The 23,333-nt window shown below is 37.0% G+C and overlaps 1 protein-coding gene across 5 annotated transcripts in view; it reads right to left on the bottom strand.

Annotated features, from left to right (window-relative positions):
* The window catches only part of Rsf1 (remodeling and spacing factor 1), a 144,222-nt gene that overhangs the window by 105,050 nt on the left and 15,839 nt on the right, over positions 1-23,333 (bottom strand). For 4 of the 5 annotated variants that reach the window (XM_063256419.1, XM_063256421.1, XM_063256420.1 and 1 more), the window contains one exon: positions 6,653-6,744. In XM_063256419.1, coding sequence (XP_063112489.1) covers positions 6,653-6,744 — 92 coding nt within the window. Of the gene's footprint in view, positions 1-6,652; positions 6,745-14,989; positions 16,291-23,333 lie in introns of those variants that run through there. The other variant, XM_063256422.1, reaches the window with a different exon arrangement.

The raw sequence follows: 23,333 nt of genomic DNA, 5'->3' as shown, positions 1-23,333 counted from the left end.
TTCCACCAACAACTGAGGAGGGAAGTGACACCTCTGACTGAAGCCAGGCTTATCCATCCTAACTAAGCACACATTACCTGAGCTACACTCTTCTCCCACATTAAGAAATGTTTGCCAGTTGGAAGACAAGAGGAACTCACACATCAAAAACTTACAAGAGAAAAGAAAAAAAATCATTCTTTTACTTTATCACTGTAATTGCGGTAACCAGACTAAAGGAAAGGAAAGCAACTTAGAGGTTCTCTAGACAGACAATGATCTCAAGTGAGACAGAGATGGCAATGATGGAGCACATGGAGATGCGATATCAAGGAAGCTAAATTAATAAAGGATAGGTGATATACTGCTGGTAACATTAATATTGGCAATATGGAAAAGAAAAGGAAGTCTATAATAACCAACATGTTCAATTTTAATGACTGATTATATAATAGAACCATTTACCAAGCCAACAATAATGAACCCTACGTCACAAAAAACATACTAAAAAAGTAATGACGGGTCTGTTCTAATTCTAGCTATACTAACTTTGGTATGTGTCTAAAGTTTTTTGTGTGTAAATATCTTTATCAACAAAATGAAGGTCAGAGAAAAATAAAGGACAGGTCTTAATTTGGTAAATGAAAAAGGATTTAAAGGTAATACTTTTATTTTTGGCTTGGCAAGTGACGGAGTGTTAATTCTATTTAATCAGTACTACTATTCAGGATAGTTTAAGTTATAAATTTTAATGATCCATAGACTGACTGCTTATTTTTGTAAATTCATTTATTTAGCTATTGTCTGTAGCTGCTTTCATATAACAACAGCAATGTGTAGCAATGGTCTCATTGCTAAAGTAGTTGTGTCAGAGACTTCTAACACCGTAAGTCTAACTCAGTCTAATTCATGAGAGAAAAGTTTAACAATCTCTAGTTTATAGCAAAAAATATTTATGTTTTGCTGTATTATACGCTAATCTTCAACCCAAGATAAGCAGCTTTTAACTACAAAAGTAGCAGTCACTGTAATAAAGGGAATAGACAATATGGAGGATTCACACTGTTCTGAAAGCTTCTATATCAGTTTTTAACATGGTAATTTTCCATGCAACATCCAACCAAGTTATATGGCCATGCCTAAATTCATCAGCAATATGTATGTTCCTCTCATATGCAGAGTAAACAAATCTCCTATAGTTGTCTCTTTCGTATCCATTTCCTGAGCTTATAGTCATCTGCCTAAAGGTGACATTTTTCTACACTCCTTTAAAAATCATTATGACTATGAGATTGTTCTTCCTAAAGAAACAGTAAAACATGTGTCACTTCAACTTTATTAAAAGGAAATTACATATGAGTGTAGTAGCACATTCCTATAATACCAGCACTGGGAAAGAAGGAAGGAAGGAAGGAAGGAAGGAAGGAAGGAAGGAAGGAAGGAAGGAAGAAAGGAAGACAGACTAGAAGTTCAAGCCCAACCTGGGCAATTTAGCAAAGCTTGTCTCATAAGAAAAAAGTGAAAAAAGGAGGAGACTTACGGAGATAAAGCTCAACGCAAAAGCCCTGGATTCAATCTCTAGCACCTCAATTAAGTGATGGAAATTGCTTTAATTGTATTTTCTTTCCCCAGCCTGAAGCACATTCTACTATACAGAAAATGGCCTTGAATGGAATAATGAAATAGGAAGAATTTGGATCTCAGAATAACCTCATACAACAACTCACAGACCCTTAGAAGTCTAGACCAATTATATTATTTTGATAGAAAGTAATAAATTTATTGATTATTTAAGCAACTATATTTTAGGGTCCCTTTGGTATACTTGTTTAGGCTCTTATAGACTCATCATTTTTTTCACTAAAGATGTACAGTACATAACTGATTAAGCACTAAATATTCAAGATGAAGGTAAGAGGTAAAGAGGCTGAGTAAACAAAGGCTTCTACGAAGAAAAGCCCAACTTTAGATGGTCTCATTGCTAAATTCTAAAGTTATACTTTACCACTAGGGGCTGGGGATTTAGCTCAGTGGCATATGTGCCTTGCAAGCGCATGGTGAGTTCGATCCCTGGTACCGATTTAAAAAAAAACAAACAACAAAAAAAACTTTACCACTAATGCACTACTTAACAAAAACTAAGAATTAAAGAGAAGGTCTGGGAATGTGGCTCAGTGGGAGACTTCTTGCCTTGCATGCACAAGGCCCTGGGTTTAATCCCCACCACCTCACACATACACATACACAAAAAATTAAAAAGAAAATACTTCCCAATTTATTCTATGAAGATAGTATTACCCAAATACCAAAACCAAACAAAGGCATCACACACACCAAAAAAACTATAAAACACTATCTCTTACAAATATAGAAATACATTCTTAAAAATAAATTTAAAAAACAAATCTAGAAAGGTATATAAAGGAATATATATATACACTGAGACTACATGGTACTTTCTAGAGAATTGCAAGGTTGATTTAGCATATAAAAAAATCAATCAATGTAACATACCATATTACTGTAATCCCAAATATTGAGTATGGTAATCTGAGTACTATAATCCCTTTTTTAGTCTTCCTCACAATCCAAAAAGTTACATTTACAATCCCATTGAAATGGTATTAGAATCTTGGTAAATTAATTTTAATCCACTGTCCCTAAAGCAACCCACGGCAAGAGTAAAGACACCAATACTCAAAAGGTAACAGTAGCCAAGGGATCCTAAATCCAATCCCCATGAGGATGTGCGAACAAAGGCCCTGATCTAAGGCCTCTCCCAGAATTTATTATCTCGTAAAGTAGGGGGTGGCTCAAGGATGAGTGACAGTGAGGGTGTCTGGAACTATGTGAGTAACTTGAACTGGCTAGCCAGGTAGTAAGAAAAGCATCTTTGCAAAATGCAGGGATAACAATATGTAGAAGGATCAATCCGCATAATTTTAATTAAGGTAGCAACTGAATTGTTTTTGGTTTAAAGCAGTTTAAACTGCTTTAGTTTTTGATATGCAAATTTTCCCCCTGGGAACTATAGCCTCTTTATCTCAAAGCTTATACCCTGTTGACATTTCTGGAGCTGACTGCCTCTATCATCCAACTGTGCTCATATATTTTATAGAGAACATTATGTGAAGAAACGGGATATCTTCTCATGGCTTTAGAGATTACATATCAGTACCTCAGCTAGCCTTATTTGCAATGTTTAGAGCCAATTAAACAGAAAAGAAGTATCACAGTCAGCTCTGTACATATAAGGAAGTATCGATATAATCAAAGTTGCAGCAATTGTTTTACATTCAAGGGGAGTCACTCAAATGGTCTTCAACAATTATTAACAGTGTAACTGCACAGTTATCTGAACAGAGGCAGATCGACCATAGTACAAAAATACAGCATGTTGTCATGATTAAGTAAAAAATTAATAAAGAGCACTATCAAAAGTGTAAAAAGATTATAGAGTTGGTGGTATATGACTGAATTCCCACATACTTGGGAGACTGAGGCTGGAGGATAAAATCAAGGCCTGCTGGGGCAACTTGGTAAAGCCTTGTTTCAAAAATTAAAAATTAAAAGAACTGGTGATGTAGTTCAGGGTCCCCTGAATTCAATATCCAGTACCTCAAAAGTCATTCAATCAAATGAAAAGACAACACAAAGAATGGGAGAAAGTGGGACTGGGGATTTAGCTCAGTGGCATAAGCACCTGCCTTGCAAGTGTAAGGTTGTGAGTTCGAACCCTGGTACCGATAAAAATGAAAAAGACAAAAAAAAAAAATTTTTTTAAATGGAAAAAAGTATTAGCAAATCATATATGTGGCAAGGGTCTGGTATACAAAAATACCTAGACACACACAAAAAACTCCTACAACTCAAAAATAAAAATACCAACAACCAAGTAAAATATAGGTAAATCCAAAAAAAGATAAACAAAAAAATAAGCACAGGAATGTTCACCATAACTAGTAATTGGATAAACTCAAACAACTATACTTCATACCCACTAAAATGGTTATTATAAAATAACATAAACATATATTGGGGAGGAGGAATTAGGAAAAGGAATCTTTATACATTCTTGATAGAAATGTAGAACAGTACACCTATTGTGGAAAGGTCTAACAACGTCTCACAAAGTTAAGTATGATGTAGCACTTCCATTTTGGGTACATATTGAAAAGAAACAAAATCATATGTATAGCCCAAAATTTGTACACAAATATTCAAGAAGCAATACTATTCAAACCAAATATTTAAAAGTAACCAAAAGATAGAAACAAATCAAGTATCACAAACTTACAGGACATGTCAAATCTGGTATACCTATAGAATATGATTTAGATATAAAAGGGAACAAGGTACCAATACATACTATAACATGCATAAAATTTAAAAATATCATGTCAAGAGAAAGAAACCAGACACAAAAGACCATATATTACAGAATTCCATACACATTAAATATCCACTATGGAAATCTATGGAGATAGAAAATACATTACAAGTAAACAGTGTAGGGTACTTAATGGATATAGAATTTCCTTTCATTGATGAAAACGTTCTGAAACTAGAGCCTGGTACTGCCTACAAAACATTCTGATATACTAAATATCATTAATAGTAAGTGTTAAACAAAAGAAAGAGGACTAGGGATATACAGCTCAGTGGTAGAGCACATATCTAGCATACGTGAGGACCTGAGATCAATCCCAGCACCATTAAAAAAAAAAAGGCAAGTAGACAATAAAGAACTACATATTATATGACTGTTTACATAAAACATGCAGAAGAGGCAAATTCATGGAGTCATAAAATACCTTAGTGGTTGCTAGAGGCTCAGGGAAGAGAGACTGACTGCTAGTGAGTATGAAGTTTCCTTTGGGGTGATAAAAATCTTGCGGATTAGTGATGATGGGAGAACAACTTTGTAAACATACTAAAAGTCACTGAATTACACAATTTCAAAGACTGAATTTATGGTATATGACTATATCTCAATTTTTAAAAAATGAACTAGGACCAAAACCACAGAACTGATGGGTTTTTACAATCATCTCAATTCTGATCTTACAAAGGAACTAAATCTAAAGAGGATAAAATAAATTATACATGATCCTAAGTTTGTTAGTAATAAAACAAGTACTGTTAAACAAGATATTTCAGTTCTTAGAATATTAAAAAAATTCATTTAAAAAATCTTTAACAAGCAAATGTATTCATAAGGGATTACATTCTTTATAATCTTTTTAAATGTTACAGTAAAACCAGTGTCTTGAAACTCCAGTATCTCTTTTTAGATTCCAAAACCGTGATTCATTAAAAATCATTAAAACGAGAACACTCCACTAGTATTTCAAAAGCACTCTTAGTAATTAAAAGTTTCACATCACAGTTCAGAATATTACAAAGACTCAAGTTAAGCATTATTTAATCAAGCTTAAACATCAAACTTGTGAAATACTGAGTTAACTTTGCAGTGTTTCAAACTTGTGCAAAGGTATTGTAATATATTGTATACTGGGTTTTTGAAAAATTTGACAGTCTTACCATTTAGAGCTGGGAGCCTATGTTCCCTCCACTTGACTCTGGACAGAGCTGTGACTGCTTCAACCAATAGAGTATGGTGGAAGTGACCTTTCTAAATTCCTGACCTAAAGAATCATTGAGCTGATTAAAATGATTATTGTTTTACATCACTTAAGTTGAAGTGGTGTATTATACAGCAAAGTTAACTGGAATAGCACATATGATATTCATAACACAAACAAGGAAGTCTTGTCCCTGATAGTTCCTCTTTTTATAACATTCTAAATTCATATACTTTCTCGAGAAAAAAAAGGCCAGATATGATAATATATGGTGTAAACATATCCAGTTTTGTACAGTAAACAAGAAAGTTATTTTTCAATCACCTAAAAATAGAGGCTAATATTTTAGTATGTTATAAGAGTCAGAAGGGGCTGGGGATTTAGCTCAGCAGCGTAAGCGCCTGCCTTGGAAGAGTGTGGTTATAGTTTGATCCCTGGTACCGATAAAAAAGAAAAAAAAAAAAAAAGAGTCAGACTATCCCCGAAGGACATCTTTTATGTCATGTATGTTACTTTAGAGTTAAACAAATTATACGGTTCTCCACGCTAAGATGCATTTCTAGACAATTTATACTGAATAAACAGTCCTCCTTTGAACAAGGTCATTCCTAAAACTGATTTAAATTAGTCAGGTTGTCCTCGTTAATAAAAAGTTTGGCCTTGTGAATTACTTAAAAAAAGATTCTCATATTGACCTAACAGACTTGGGACATTTTACCTTTCAAGTTAGGACAAACCCAACCGCCTATGCTTATGGGGTAAACAAAAATGATACCTTCCCTGGACTTTTATCTGTATCTTACTTGATGCGGTCAGGATGATTTTAAGGATTTAATGAGAGAAGATATGAAAAGCTTTGAGTACCACTTTAGGTACAAACAATATATAATAACTCTGAAACCTAATTTTAGGACTCAAAACTATTGCTTTGTAGCACTAAAAGAGGAAACCCATACACTTACAGATAATATAAATTTTAGACTTGCATACTACATTTTATAAACTACTGTAAAAGTTTATAAAATATAAACTTTTTTTTTACTAAATAGAGCATTTAGTAATGCAAAAGGTAGTTCACAAATAGTTACCTTGATCAAGTATTTTTCCCATCTGTCTGCTGTAACAGATTTGCCAATCTTCCTCATCAACTTCAAATGGAGCTCCACCAATTCTTTTGGTACTTGAAATAAAAATGAAAAATACTATTAGCCTTATGTAAATTAAAAAAACCAAATCAGAATTTTCCTCATGAATACTTTCTCAAAACAGATGACACTGATGCTACTTTTTATACCTGCGAATCAAAACTGCCAAAACTAGAGCAAGTCTACAAAACTATTTAACAATGAGCAGGAATATATTCTTTCAAACTGCTATCAGAGAACAATGAAATCTAATATAAACTACAGACTTCAGGTGGTAACTATTGTAGAATCATGAGTTTTAACAAATATGCCTCTGTAGTGTAGGATGTATATAATAGAGAGGAGGTCATGCATGTATGGGGACAACCAATACATGTGAATGCTGTGAATTTATCACTTAATTTTTTGTGAATAAAAATCTGCTCCAAAAAATAAAGTTAAAAAAAAAAAAAGCATTTACAGCTCAGTGGAAAGCCTTTTTCTAGCAAATATAAAGCCCTGGGTTCAATCTCCAGTACTACACAAAAAAGAAAACTACCATCAGGCTGGAGATGGATCGAGGAACACAGACTTACTATGTATGAGGACCTGAGTTCAAACCCAAGTACTGCAAGAAGAAATACTATACCATCACGTAGACGCACTGAAATACATAATGAAAACTTCTAATCCATTTGTTCCCCAAAGCACATATTTGGTATCTTTTCTGAGAATCCAAGCCAAAATATAAATTCACCAAATTAGAAATGAGTCAAGGAACATAATTAGTAGATAGCTCAGAATTAGTGGATAGCTCAGAAATTGGGTCTAATGGTTTCAAGCCAATTCAAAAGCTTCTTTCAATCTCTCATCCAATGTATGAAGCGTCTCTACAGCATCCAGCATCCCTATGGATCTTTGCCTGACAATTCATAGACAAAAAAATTTACTTACCTTCTGAAGTACTAGTTCCATTTTCTAGATAGTTCTAACTATTAGAAAATTACTTGTAGCCCTACAACTTCCTCCTCTGGGGCAGGATCTTATTCTCTAGTTTAAAAAACAAGATTTTCAAATCCTCTTCTATTGGAACTTTCAAATATTTGGGGATACCTGTATCTTTCCTCAAGTTTTCTAATCTGACTATAAATAACCACACTTCCTCCAAATATCCCTTGCGCAAAGTCTAAGTTTTAAAATTATATTAATTAAACACAATGGATATAAAAGACACACATGCCTGCCAAATTTTGCATTTCCCAAATATCAACAGTGAGGGCTGAGGATTCAGCTCAGTGGCATAAGTGTCTGCCTGGCAAGCACAAGGTCATGAGTTTGATCCCTGGTAACAAATAAAATAAAAACAAAGTAAAACCAAATACCAACAGTGACATAAAACAAATAACAGGTATCCTACCAAAAAAGTTTTCATAATCTATTAGACAAATACTGGTTAAAAGGAAAAAAAAAAACCCCAGATGTTTACAGCAGGACCTCAGGAAATCATTCTAACTGCTCTATGGTGTATTACAACAGAAGCACAAGTTTAGGTAACTGAGTAGATGTCAATGACAATACAGTAGATAAAAAAGTAAGAAGGTATGTTCAATTCTAGCTCTACCATTCATACAAGTAGTTGAGTCCTTTAAATACTGAACCTCAATTTCACCATTTGTAATAAAAAACTGTTGACTATCTCACAGTTTTAAAACTGCAAAACACTATATAAAAGTAAAACATTTATTTTTATTTCTATTGTAATTTTTTGGAAACTACGGTTACTTTCAATTTCTCCTTTTACTCAAACATAGCAATCCTGATGGTGTTTCTTTTCTATATCTCATATTTACTCTCAATTTACTTTCAGTTTTTCTAAGCTGTCACTATACCTTCTCAATTGAGAAAAGTAACTGTAAACTACTCTATAACCAAACCAGTTTCCTAAAAGATACTGCCTTCATGTCACTTCCCAGATGATTTTTTGTTTTGAAACAGGGTCTTTGCCAAGCATAGTGGCACAGACCTACAATCCCAACACTCGGGGGGCTGAGGCAAGCGGATTGCTGAGGGTTCAAGAACAGTCTAGGCTACATAGTAAGTTCAAGGCCAACCTAAAGTACATAGTAAAACCCTGTCTCAAACAAATGAATGAAAGAAATGCAGGAAAGAAGAGGATTTCACAAAGTCGCAAGGAAAAAGGAAGAAGGAAAGGGGGCAGGGAGAGAGAGACAGAGAGAGACAGAAAAACTTAGTTTTACAAAGTTCCCAAGGTGAGCCTCAAATGCAAGCTCTCTGCCTAACCTTCCCATGTAAGAAGGGTTGCTTCCAAGAGGATGGCAGAGTGGATATGCAGCAAAGAAAGAGCCTCTCTCAGAGTTGGTGTCCAAACACTGGAATATAACAATGTGAGTCAGAGAAGGAGTGGGTCCCCAGGATCCAGGAATGATGTGAAGAGAGAACTGAAGCCCACAGGGCAAGCAAAGAGAAAAACTTCAACGAAGGAGGAGGAAGAGGCAGGTGGTACTCTCCTCTGAACACAGACTTACTGCCTAGGAAGAGAGGCCTGAACCTGCAGACCCACTGCAACCCCAAAGGCTTCCACAGAGAACACACCAATGGGATGGAGCAGTGGACACAGCAGACTTCAGTGGCTTGCGAGCTGTTTCAGTTCAGACAGTCAGCAAGAGAAAACAACTGGTTGAGAGCCATCTTGGAAAAAGGCCAACTGAGTTCAGGATTCTGGAGTGGCTGCTGGCTCCATCTAGTGGCTCCCAGAGGAGTTCAAACCCACAGCTGGCACAGGGACTGCTGTGAGGTGGGCAGGTCTGGTTCTCTCCTAACAGCCAGAGGCCAGCCTGAATTTCAGTGGAAACAGAGATGCAGCCTTGCTGAGATTAACCACAGCCCTGCCGCCAAGCTGCTGCTGGCCTGCTGGGATTGACACAGATCTGGACCCTGTCTGCCACACCACCAGGGGCAACAGAGAAATACCATGAAGTGGACATTTTTTCTTTTCTCATTTTTCTTTATTTTTTTTCTGTTGTTTTGTCTATTTCTTCTTCATTGTTCTGTCAACAGTGTAGATGAGGTTTGCAGTGTTTTTGTTGTTGTTGTTCCATTCCATTCTTGTTCTTGTTTTTATTTCTGCTCTTTCCTCCAGTCTTCTGTACCAGTTTCCAAAAGTTTGCATGATCCTCCTTTGTCTTTCACTCTTACTTCTAATATCTTCCTTTTCTCCCATTTCTCTTTTCAATTTTCCCCCCTGAGAGTAAGATTACCATATTTATTTACTGTGTACAATTTTCTGGTTCCTTTTAGATTTTGTTATATAACCACAAGTCCAGCTAATATGGTTAAAGGTGCCAAATCAATAGTTACTTCAATTTGTCATTTTCTAGCTTGTGTTTGAGGCTACTGTTACTGCTCTGTATCACTTTAGCCAAAGTGATGCATTATTGTTCTACCCAGTTGTTCTTCCTGGTATACCAAGACTGACAAGGGTCATAAAAAAAACAACCAGGGGCTAGTCTGAGGCAGTCAAAAATTTCTAATGTGCTCACAAGAAGACACTGCTGGAGGCTTGCTTACCACGTGCAAGGTCCAGCAACAACAACAAAAAAACAGCTGCTGAAGAAGTTATCAAAGATCCAACCTCATAAACACCTTAAGCAACATAGTTTAAGATTTTACTCTAAATGTAATGAGAAGTCACAAGAGGAATGCAGGAAAATTTCATAGTCAAGTTTTTAAAAGACTGCTCTGCAGAAATATAAATCAAAATAATAGTGAGATTCCATCTTACTCCAGAAAAAATATCTCTCATCAAAGGCTCAAAAAACAATAAATGCTAGCAAAATTATGGACAAAACAACACCTTTGTACATTGCTGTTGGGAATGTAAACTAGTACAACCACAATGAGAAATACTATGGAGATGAGTCAAAAACTAAAACTAGAAATGTCATTTAATCCAGCTATACCCTAAAAGTTAAAATCATATTATAGTGATACATGCATATCCCAAAGAGCCACGATCAGAAAAGAATCCCTCCACATTATGCTCAAAATCCCAAAAGCCCAACACAAGAACAGCATCTTAAAAGTTAAGAGAAAAAGCAACAACTCACTTACAAAGGTAAGCCCATTAGAATAACAGCAGGCTTTGTAACACAAACCTTAAAGTTCAGGAAGCTTGGAGTGAAGTCTTTCAAGCTCTAAAAGAAAACAAATCCCCAATCTAGACTGATATAATTAGGAAAACTATTTTTCAAAATTGATTGAAAAATAAGCAGTCGTGGTGGTTCATGCCTATAATCCTTACACTTGGGAGGCTGAGGCAAGAGGATCCTTGTGAGTTCAAGGCCAGCATGTGCTATGTAGTGAGTTCAATACCAGCCTGCACTACAGAGTAAAACCCTGTCTCAAGGGGAAAAAAAAAGGGGCCACAGATTTCCTCCCTGGCAAGTAAGAAGTCATGAGTTCAATCCGTGTACCAAAAAAAAGGAGAAATAACATGATAAAGAGCAACAAAGAAATTCATGACCATCAAACTAGTGCTCTAAAATTTTGAAGAAGATCCCATAGACAACAAAAGGTCTAGAAAAATTATTTTAGGTAGGGTGATTGGTTAAATAGAAAAAAATAGCAAACTGGCAACATAAAAAATAAAATAATCATAGAAATAAATCAATACCTCTCTAGTAATGCAATGTGAATGGTCTTAATTAACCAATCAAAACATATAGACTGGCAAGACAAATCAAGAAACAAAATTTTCAAAAAAAGAAAAGAAACAAAATCAAGACGGGTGTTGTAGTGCATGCCTGTATCCCCACAACTCAAGAGGCTCAGGCTGGAGGTTGCTGCAAGTTCAAGGCCAGCATGGGCTACCCAGTGCATTTAAAGCAAGCCAGCCTAGACTACACAGTAAGAACCTCTCTCAAAAACAAATAAAATCAAACAGTATGGTATATTATAAGAAACACATTTAACACAAAAAGAAACAGACTAAAAGTCATAGGATGGAAAACAGAATTTCATGAAACAGGAACCTAAAAGAAGCAGATATAGCTATATCCATACAAAAGAGATTTCAACCAAAACTGATCCAAAGAGGCAAAGAGGTCCCTTACATATTGGTTATGGGGAACAATCTGACAAAAAACGAGAACAACTATTAATATGTACTAAACAACACACCAAACTTCATAAAACAAGTATTACTGTAAGACAAAAAAGACCAGAAAAAAAGCACAATTATAGTAGGGAACCTCAATCTGACAGAATCACAAATAGATCAACTGGACAAAAATAAAATAAAATCAGAGTTGAACAAAACCCTCAAACAAATAGACCTGACAGACATCTATTAAGTGTTCTACCCAACAACAACACAGTAACATTCTTCTCAATAACATAAGGAATTTTCTTTAAAATAGACCCCGTATTAGCCAATAAAGCAAGTCTAAGTAAATATAAAAGAACTGAAAGTATACCATGCATATTAACAGATTACAGTGCAATGAAACTAGAAACCACCAACAATAGAACATACAAATGATGCAAATGAACTGAAGCTAAACAATACACTCAAATGAGTTACAGAAGAACTCATGAAAGAATTAGGACAGTTTCTAGAACTAAATGATAATTCCAGTGAAATTCACCAGAACTTATGGGACACAATGAAAGCAGTCCTAAAAGGGAAGTTTATAGCTGTGACTGTCCACATCACAAGAACAGAACCCAAATAATCTAATGGTAAATCTCAAGGTCCTAGAAAAACTAGAGCAATTCAAACCCAAAGCTAATACAAAAAATTAAATCATAAAGATTAAAACAGAAGTCAATGAAATTGAGATTAAAAAAAAAAAACAATATAAAGAATCAATGAATCAAAGACTTGGTTCTGATCCCCAGCACCAAAAACAGAGTTGGTTCTTCAAAGGAATACATGAAATAGACAGATCTTTAGCATTGGAAAAAATTTTGCCAGCTGATGCACAAAGCACTACTATCCAGAATATGCATAACTCAAAAAAATTAAACCTGCCTAAATTTAAAGACCCTATCCAAAAATGGGAATCTGAAATGAAGACATGACTCAGATAAATAAGTAGATATGATAAATAAGGGGTCAGGGATTTAGCTCGGGGGCTCAAGCGGTTGCTTGTTAAGCATGAGGTCATGAATTTGATCCCTGGTACCAAAAACAAAAGAAAAAAAAAAGACAAATAAACATATGAAAAAATATCAAACATCACTGGTCATCTGAGAAATGTAAATCAAAACAATGCTGAGAGTCCATCTCACTCCAGAAAGAAATGCTATCATCAAGAAATCAGTAACAAATCATGGCAGGGTTGTGCAGAAAAAAGAACTCTTCTCTCCACTGTTGATGGGAATCTTGGTTACTTTTCTCATTGCTGAAACAAAATACATGATGCCTAAAATGAAGGAAAGGTTTATTTAGTTCACAGTTTGTGGAGACTTCAGTCCATAATAAGCTAGCTCCAAGTAAGGGTGGTATGGCTGAGGGTCAACATGGCAGCCTGTGGCAGATACCAGAAGCGTAAAGAGCGAAAGGGCAAAGGGGAGAGTACACCTCCTTTCCTCCCTTAAACTGTATGCCAGCTACCCTGCCCTGGCACTCATACTGCAAATCCCAGCCTAGACAACCAACCAATCACAAACACAAACACAAACATAATAGGCATGCCACCACCTCAACATTTGACTGTCTTGAAATTTCTTCTGCCAGATTAATTAGCCTGCTGCCCTTAACACTTGCCTTCGAAAGCCCCCTTGTCATAACCACAGGAGGCTACATTTAAACACAAACCATAACATTCCACCTCTGGTCCTCCAAAGACTCATACACATCCTTTATGTGAAAGACATTTAGTCCATTGCCAGGAGTTGCCAAAGTCCTAATACTTTCAGCACTGCTGAAAAGTTCAATTCCCAAGTCTCCTTCAAAATGTAAGGCAGATTCTTAGCTGCAACCCCCTGTACAAATGAAAACAAAGTTAAACATTTCCAACATTCAATAGCACAAGATAAACATTATCATTCCAAAGGGTACAAATGGGGATACAAAGGAATAGGACCAAAGGAAGTCCAAAATCCAACAGGGCAAACATTAAGTCGTCAAGTTCCATGTTCAGCACCAGAAGCAACCTGGAGCTCCAAAGCACTTGAGTGACTCTACCCTCATGGCACTTGTGGTTGTAGCACCCATGGTTTCTCTCTTGGGCTGACTTTGCTTCCTCCTCACAAGATTTCTTAAGACAATTCACACTCCTGGTTTTTCCAAACTTCTGGGTTCTCCATATACTGCCTTCTCAGGGGCATACTGCCTGGCTTCCCAGACCTTTAGAAATCAAGATGAAAGCCCTTCTAACCTCAAAGTCTTGCATTCTGCATGTACCTAAAACCTGTACCACATGGATGATGCTAATATCTACTGTCAGCTCAAGCAACAGTCAGGTTTGCCTCTCTCTTGGTTGTAGAGGTCAAATGCCTGGAACACTGAGCACCCTGAACCTCATTTTGAGGAACAAATTTTCTATGCCACCACAATTCTGGAACCTGGTGCAGCTGCCACCATATTGGAATCTTGCATGGCCTCTGACACCATTCTGGAACAGTGTGACTGCTGCCATCAGTCATTCTGGAACATCAGTCATTTTGGCTTTCTCCTCAAAGCAAAGTATTTCACTTTTGCAGTTTTGAGACTGCAAAGTGTGGAGACTCACTGCTGCTACTGCTTGTGATGCCCCCAAGCTATCTTTTATATTCTCATGTTCATTCTCAGTAATCGCCATCTCCTCAGCTCTATCTTTGTAGCCCACAGCTCTACTGGAGCTTCCTTTCTGGCCAAACTCAATGATGTTTTAAATCATCCTGCTGGGGCTGGGGATTTAGCTCAGCGGTATAAACGCCTGCCTTGCAAGCAGGCAATCGTGAGTTCGATCCCTGGTACCGATAAAAAGGAAAAAGATCATCCTGCTGGGCTCTATGCTCTTTGATTCACAATATAAATCTGGTTAAAGCCCTCAACAATAGACATGCCACCACCTCAACATTCAACTGTCTTGAAATTTCTTCTGCCAGATTAATCAGCCTGCTGCCCTTAATCTTAGTCTCAGGCAAACTCTGGACATGAGCAAAATACAGACAAATTTCTGTCAAGCCATAACATATATCTGGAGCCATAACATCTATCCATGTAACATCTGGGGTCCTGCACCCAAGGCAGTCCTTTTTTCCAGCAGAAACCTCCCAAGTCTGGTTTCTTACCAGCAAGCTTTCTATCAGTCTTCAGGTCTTCTGACTTCTGACCAGAATCTTCCATGCAGAACAGTCTAAGGTATTTCAGCTCTACTCCTTCAGGCAACATCTCCAAATCTTTAAAAACTCTTCCCACAAGCCATTTCCAAAGATTCTTGAACTACATGGTCAGGCATAGTTACAGCAATGACTCCACTCCACTGGTACCAAATTCTGTCTCAGTTACTTTTCTCTTGTTGCTGGGACAAAATAGTCAACACCCAAAGTGAAGGAAAGAAGGGTTTATTTAGTTCATGGTTTGTAGAGGTTTCAGTTCATAATCAACTAGATCCGTGGCACAGTGGCACATGACAGAGGGCAAAAGTTCATGGCAGCAGAAAACAGCACAAGCAACAAGAGCAAAGGGGAGAAGCAAAGACAGAAGACTCTGTCCCTTATATTGTATGTAGGCCACATCCACGTGAGTGTGGCACTCACACCATAATCCCAGCATTGGACCATGAGTCATTCACAAACTCTAAAAGATAGCTTCCTGACTGCATGAGGCTTTGGGGGAGGGACATCCAAACACAAACATAACAGCGAGAGTGTACACGGATACAAACACTGTGGAAATTAGTGTGGAGATGCTTCAAAAAACTAGAACTTTCCAGGGACTTAGCTCAGCACAATAAGCACCTGCTTGCCAAGAGTAAGGTTGTCAGTTTGATCCCTGGTACAAAAAAAAAAAAAACCCACTAAAACTAGAGGTCCCACTGGATCCAGCTATTCTCCTTCTTGGTATCTTCCCGAAAGAATTAAAAACATCATACCACAGCAATATATGCAAGCTCATGTTTACAGCAGCACAGTTTGTAATAGCCAAATCTTGGAAACAGCCCAAATGCCCCTTACCTAGTGAACTGATAAAGAAGATGTGATTTTTTTTTTACAATGGAGTACTACTCTGCCATAGTGAAGGAACACTTCAGACATTTCTAGGTGAATGGATGCATCTTGAGACCACACTGTTAAGTGAAGTAAACTGGAGACATATATATAAATATTGCATTTGTTTCTCTCATGTGAGAAACTGAAAGTTTAAATAAAGACCAAAATGTGTAACACACATTGTGAAATTGTAAGAAAATGTTCAAATTAGAAGGAGAACAAGGAAAGTGGGAAAGGGAAAGGAAGGAAGGGAAAAGTAAAAAGAAAATGAGAAAAAACACCAAATCTGCATGCCAATAAACTGGAAAGCACAAAAGAAATGGATAGATTCTCTAGATTCATACAAACTGCCAAAGCTGAACCAAGAAGGTTTAGATACCTTAAATAATCCACTAATAGGCAATAAAATTGAACACTAGTAAAAAAAAAAAAAAAAATGATAAAAAGAAAAAAAAAAAACCTGCAACTAAGAAAAGCCCAGGTCCAGAAAAATTCACTGCTGAATTCTACAAGAACTTCAAGAAAGACCTAACACTCCAAGCTCTTTAACGAATCTGAAAGGGAAAGAATATTCTCTAAGTCATTCCTGGGAGATATAGTTACCCTGATTCTAAACCTGATATGTATCTAACCAAAACACACTACTGTAGACTAATCTCTTTAAAGAACATAGATACAAAAATCCTCAGCAAGATACTGGCAAGCAATTCAAGGAACCACCAAAGAGATTATCTATCATGACCAAATAGGATTGCCATGAGTTCAAGGCCAGCCTGGGCTACACAGTGAGTAGCAAGAATTTAAAAGGAAAGAATAATGAAAAAAAAGAAGAGAATAAGAGAGACAAGAGAAACAGGGAGAGAAAAGAAAAAAGAGGAAAGGAGGAAGGAAGGGGTATGTAACAGGTTTTGGTACAGTACATTATTAACTTTTCACTGTGGTACATGACAAAATTTGCCATTAATTAATTAAAACTGCCAAATAATTAAGTGGCATTAATCTCCCAACAGTGTATAACCACTGGTAAAGTGGATGTCAAAAGATTTCAGACAATCGTTTTTGGTTCTCTTAAAACTGGATTGTACCTAACAAAATAATATTTTTTGCCAGGCATATAATCTCAGTGTTCAGGAGACTAAGGCAGGAATATTGCCATAAATTCAAGGCCAGGGTAGGCTGCATAGTGAGTTCAAGGCCAGCAAGAACTATACAGCAATACTCTCTCAACCCCTCCAATTCATTTATGTTTATTTAAGTTTTTAAACACTATGGATTTAAAAACTTGAACACCATATTAAATGACACTTTATGACCATCATGATCTTAAATATTATGAAATTAGTTTGATACTTCTTTCATAAATAATTATGTAGAACCATAAATTCACACTAAAAAACTTCCTTTCTTTGTGAAATTTATATTGTCTTTATTCCTCACTAATGTGATCATGTGACACTTTTCTTTCAATCATCATTTACTGGACAAGCAGAGTATTTACATGAGTAACATACAATGACATTCCACAGGCTCCTGAAATCTTGTCAGAAAGCAGAATAAAAATGGCTTTCTAGTTATTTTAGTGACAAAATGTATCTGAAAACACTTCATAGACCATAAAAGCACTATCCAAACAGTTACTGTTACTCACCGCCAGATGGTGATCACATCTGAGATTTAGAGTGAAATTCTGATGATTTGTAAGTTAGCCAATTAAACAAACAATGGTGTCTGAATAAAATGTTAGTGATTTTAAAGTATAGCTCAAATTGCAATTAACAAAAACAAATTCTGCCTTAAGATATATGCATCACCACACCTGGCTATTATTACTTCTTTTAAAAGAACTAGATATAGTGTTGCACACCTATAATCCCAGTTCTCAGGAGACGGAGGCAGGAGATTTGCTGTGAGTTCAAGGTCAGCCTGAGCTACATAGTGAGTCCAGGACCAGCCTGAACTACATAACAAGACCCTGTCTCAAAAACACCTAGAAAAAAACAAAACAAGACAAACAAAGGAAAGCATTATTTGGTATGAACTACAATAATCCTTCTATATTACCACATAAAAAATTACTGTTTTTCTTCTTTTTTTTTTTTTTGTATCAGGGATTGAACTCATGACCTTGCACTTGCCAGACAGGCTCTGGTCCGCTGAGCTAAACCCCAAGCCACATAAAAAATTTCTTAATGTCACAGCACATCTAGACAATTAAGCAATTTTTAAGATTTTCAATTAACCAAGAAATGAAATTGTATTTTATTGTTGCCTTTATAGCAGGTGCTGGAAGCTCCTCATATTTATCCCCTCAGCATTTACATGTCCAAATCTTTGTAAGGGAGTTTCTCTGAGGAAAGAAAATTAACCACTCCTGGGAGCATTCCCCAGCCAGGAGCTGGCAGAAGTGCCTTAATCTTTAATTTGTGATGAATATGAAATACTATCCACACCACCTTCAGGGGTGCAACAGGAGTACTCAGCCTCAATTGCTTACAGATAACACATCATGTACTGGCTCTTATTCTCTGCTATCGCATTCTCCACCCTGCCACCCCACCCGGCCGTGTTTCCTGGCCATACTTCACAAACTACCTTCTCTCCTATTTTTGTCTGCTTTTGGGGGAAGTCAACATAAAATAACTTCTTGGTTCTGAATGAAATCTATGGCCATTCCCACAAAAACTATAAACATAAAAAATTTCTAGATATGTGTCCAAGGAGATTACAGACCTGTGGGCCCAAAATGACTCAATGATACCAGTTTAAAGAACCCTTCCAGCCAGACTTCCAGAGTGCTAGAATTTCAGGCATGTGCCACCATATTGGGTTAAAGAAATCGTTCTTTTATCTCACCATAGCAGGATAAAGTGCCCCTCCTAAGTGTCCCAAAATAGTCCTATATTGTCCTCATGTATTATACTGTACCAGGAATGCTGTGTGATTAGATATATGTCCCACATCAAATAGTTGGTGTTTTCAGCACCTAGGACAGTGCTTAGCTCATATATACCCAACAAAAACTTAATTTAAGGAAAAGATTGGGTCTCTGAAAAACCTCAAAACACTGTTTTTCATAAACACGAATTTCTCGTAACCAAAGTAACTGACTAGTTAGCAAGTGAATAAACAGTAACACATGGTTTTTTCTCATGTTTTAAGAGCCAGACGAGGTAGGACAACAAATTTATAAACATGAAAAAACAGCAAGTATGTGAAATATATCCATTTGATGATGTGCAGTTTTGATACCAAATCAACTATGTGTATGCACTCAACTTAAAAGTAGCCAATCAGGTTAGGGTGTGGCTTGGTGGTAGAACACTTACCCAGGATGCACAAGAGCCTGGATTCAACCCCCAGCAAAAAAATAAGTAAATAAAAATGACCATCATAAACCAGCTTTTAGGAACATGAAACATTTAGGAAGTTTAGTGAGCTTCCCAAATAATACGTGACAAGAGAAGCTATCTCAAGACAAGACAAGACAAGACAAGACAAGCAAAACTCTCAAAAGAAACATAACTGAACACATGGTTCCCTCATTCCTCCCTTTGGTCATCTCACTTCCAATCTGTCTGCTTCTGGAGGAAGTCAACATAAAATAACTTCTTGGTTCTGAATGAAATCTATGGCCATTCCCACAAAAACTATAAACATAAAAAATTTCTAGATATGTGTCCAAGGAGATTACAGACCTGTGGGCCCAAAATGATTCAATGATACCAGTTTAAAGAACCCTTCCAGCCAGACTTCCAGAGTGCTGGAATTACAGGCATGTGCCACCATATTGGGTTAAAGAAATCGTGCTTTTATCTCACCATGGCAGGATAAAGTGCTCTCCAATCACTCCAGATCTGTCTTTCCTATAGGTTTATGAAACTAGAATCATGTAGTATATTTTTGTTTGATTTTTCTTTTAGTCTAATATTTCTAAATAGAGCTTTATAATGTTAGTGTCCTTTTCTGTGAATATAGAATATATTTTATTCTGAGACAGGGTCTTCCTGAGATGCCCAGATCGGACTGGAACTTGAGGTCCTCCTGCCTCAGCTTCCCAGAATTCTGAATGACAGGTGTGGACCACCAAAGCTGGCTGAGGTTGTGATCAATTTTGAGTTTCACCATATATGAAAACATGTGGTGTCTGTTTTTCTGCGTCTATTTCACTTAACATATATATTCAGTTCTGTCCTTGTTGCTGCAAATAACAGGACTGTATTATTTCTTATGGCTGAGTGTTATTCAAATATCTCATTTTCTTTACTCAATTATCTGTCAATATACAGCTAGGGTCAAATTCATAACTTCTTTTTTTTTTTTTTTTTTTTTTGAGACAGGCTCTTGCTATGTTGCCCTGAGTGGCCTTGAACTTGTGACCCTGCTGCCTCAGCCTCCTGGGTAGTTGAGATTACAAGTGTGTGTCAATGATCACAGCTTTTCGTATTTTGATTATTGAGTTGTATTACAATGTACATGTGAGACAATGTCACTTTCACATGCTGCATTTACCATATAGAGAGTAGTTTGCTAACCCTTGATTTAAACCTTTTTGCTGGGCATGGTACCACACACCTGAAATCCCAGCATTGGGAGGCTGAGGCAGTAAGATAACTGTGAGTTCAAGGCCAACCTGAAATACAGACAGTTGGGGGGGGGGGGATCAAAAAGATGGCGGATAGATAAGAGCAGAATACAGAGGCTCCCTGAGACAGACAACTCAGATGCAGAAATAAAACATCATGGGGAGTCCTGGATAGAAGGAGATGGAGACCCAGGAAGAAACTAAAGCAAAAAGAACCAGTCAAACATGCAGTCCTGGGGCTATTATTGGAGCAGCCAAGATTCGGTGCTCTCCCTGCAGTGCCTGAACTCGCGCAGCCGCAACTCGAAACGCCCGAATTGGCACCGCTTGGACTCGCTGGAACCACAGTTGCACTGAAGTGCAGTTGCACTGAAGTCGGAGGTTGGTAAGCCCAACCAGAATGGAGCCAGCAAGGGACCTGCACTGACCTGCAGTGAGTGCTGGGAATAAGACCCTTCCATGGGAAAGGGGCACAGACGGGACGACATTTTGGAACTGGGCAGCATTGGCAAGAACAAGGAACAGCAATGACTTCAGCAGTTGGTCCCTTTCCAGATGAGACTGGTGGGGTATGCTTAGTTTGGGTCACGCCCCTGGCTGGGACCCAATAAGTTATCTCAAACCAGTTCTCTATGCACAGGGCACACTAACACAGTGAAGGACTCAGCAGGTTGACAGACCCAGAGGGGAGGGGCCCTGTTTGCACCTCAATAGCACACTGGAGTAGGCAGAAATACCTAGCCAGCGCACTTCACAACCATAACCAACAACGAAAGGGACTGGGACCTCCTGTATGCACCTGTACGGAAGAAACCAAAAACATGACTAGAGGAAGAAAAAAGAAAAAGTCCCCATTCCATAGCCCAGAGAACACTGATCCAGGAGAGGTAAATACAAAAGAGATTGAGGGCAGCAAACACGCAATACCAGACACGGCATCAGTAGGCATGAAGAGATATCTTCAGGACCTCATAGATGAGCTCAAAAGTAACATTTAATCAAGTAAAGCAAGACACAGAAAATAACCCTAGATTGATGTACCCTACAAAACTGTCTCTAGAAATTAATGGAGAAACAAGAGGCTTCCAAGACAAAGAGGAACTGGGAAAATGCGCAACCACCAATCCAACCCTACAGAGAATACTGAAGGATATTTTAGAGAGAGAGAAAAGTACCAGGATTTCAGGAACAGTAGCAGAGAAGCCTCAATGAATAGAGCAGAAAGTAGAATGAAGGAGAAAAGCAGACAACTAATGGCAGAAAAAGAGTACAACAGAAATGAGGCAGAGAAGGTTGGCTATCATCTCTAATATAGATGGCCTTGATACACTAAAAAAACAAAAAAGAGAAAGAAACACAGGCAGAGTAGATCAGGAGTTAGGGTCCACCGAGATGTTCTTCATAGGAAATGTAATTAAGCTGAAAAAGGATTTATGGACTGAAAATCAAATATGAGAAAACAATGCTCTATGTGACAGGGAACCAGAGAGTAATAGAGGCAACTAGATCAGTATTTGTGGATAGGCTGAAAAGACAGGCTTTACTAGGTAAAGGAATACAACTAGAGATCAAGTCCAGGAGGGAGAAGGTTTGGAACCACTTAGGTAAATAGCAGGTTGCCCCCCAATCTAAAAACTGAGGGTCTTGGTGAGACCCAAAAATGCACAGTGCACCCTAGAGGGGTGGTAAAAGGGAGGAGTAGTCTTTAAAAAGACAGCAGAAGATATTGTTAATAGTGTATCAGGATTTAAAACCCATATTACTCGCACCACTCTGCTTAGATAGATTTTATTCTGTCCCAGTTTGTCTACTTGCACTAGATCTGAGGGCACAGACAGCCTGTTAGTCCCCAAAATAACAGGATATAGTACAATAATCATCTTTCATTTCCTATTTTCTTAATCTGGAGCCCTGTATGACTTATACTGTTTTATCATGACTGATCTTAGCTAAATCTGGTTTGATTGTTCGGTATCGACAGATTTTATTCAAAACTGTTATGATTGATATTATCAAGTCTGAGAGTATAGGCAACTACACTGAAGATGACAAGACTCTATGATACACATTCTTGGTTTGATTACTGCCTGTTTTTGAAGTTTTGCACTATCTACAAAGTTTTGTTTTTATTAATATTGTTATGTACTGCTATATTATACTGTCTGATACAGATAATTTTATTGAAGATAACAAGAGACAACACAGTAACCATTGTAGAACACCTTGTACAGTTTTATATGACTTCGTTTCATGTGGTTATAGTAATATGTTTTGTTTTGTCTTGCTTTGTTTTGTTTCTCCCTCTAATATAGAAAGGATAGAAATACATGTTGAGACTCATACATGCGTAGAACCTATAAACAGTTTACGAGAACTGATCTTGTAACACATGAAATGAACAACTACTTTGAAGAAAAAGATACACTACAGTACCCAGTGCTGATCCCATAGTGTCATGATGTGAAATCCAGCAATACTATTTATTATTCTTTATTCAGAGTGATTTTAGCCTGCTTTGGTTTGTTTAATCTTAACATAAATGAATATATGGACAACTGCATGTATGTTTAAGTGCATAGGATTGATAACCATATTACTAAGTTTTTGTTGGATATAGCTGAACAGAACTGTTTGCAGTCTCGCTGTTTGAATCCCCACTTTGTATGCTTCCCTTTTGTAACTTGAACAACTATTTGTAAGAGGACCATATGTAATCATCAACTAGTGATTTCTACTGTTTATTTTTTCTTTGAAGATATGCATTACTTCTACCATTTTTCTGTTTTGTTTAGTCTTTCTTTAAATAAAATTAAAAAAAAAAAAAAGAAAGAAAGAAATACA

The sequence above is a fragment of the Cavia porcellus genome, unplaced genomic scaffold, assembly GCF_034190915.1.
Source record: "Cavia porcellus strain 051 isolate PalLab524CR breed Dunkin Hartley unplaced genomic scaffold, mCavPor4.1 scaffold_9, whole genome shotgun sequence".
Taxonomy (NCBI): Eukaryota; Metazoa; Chordata; class Mammalia; order Rodentia; family Caviidae; genus Cavia; species Cavia porcellus.
Note: the sequence above shows the minus strand (reverse complement) of the source record. Positions and strands in the feature narration are given on the sequence as shown.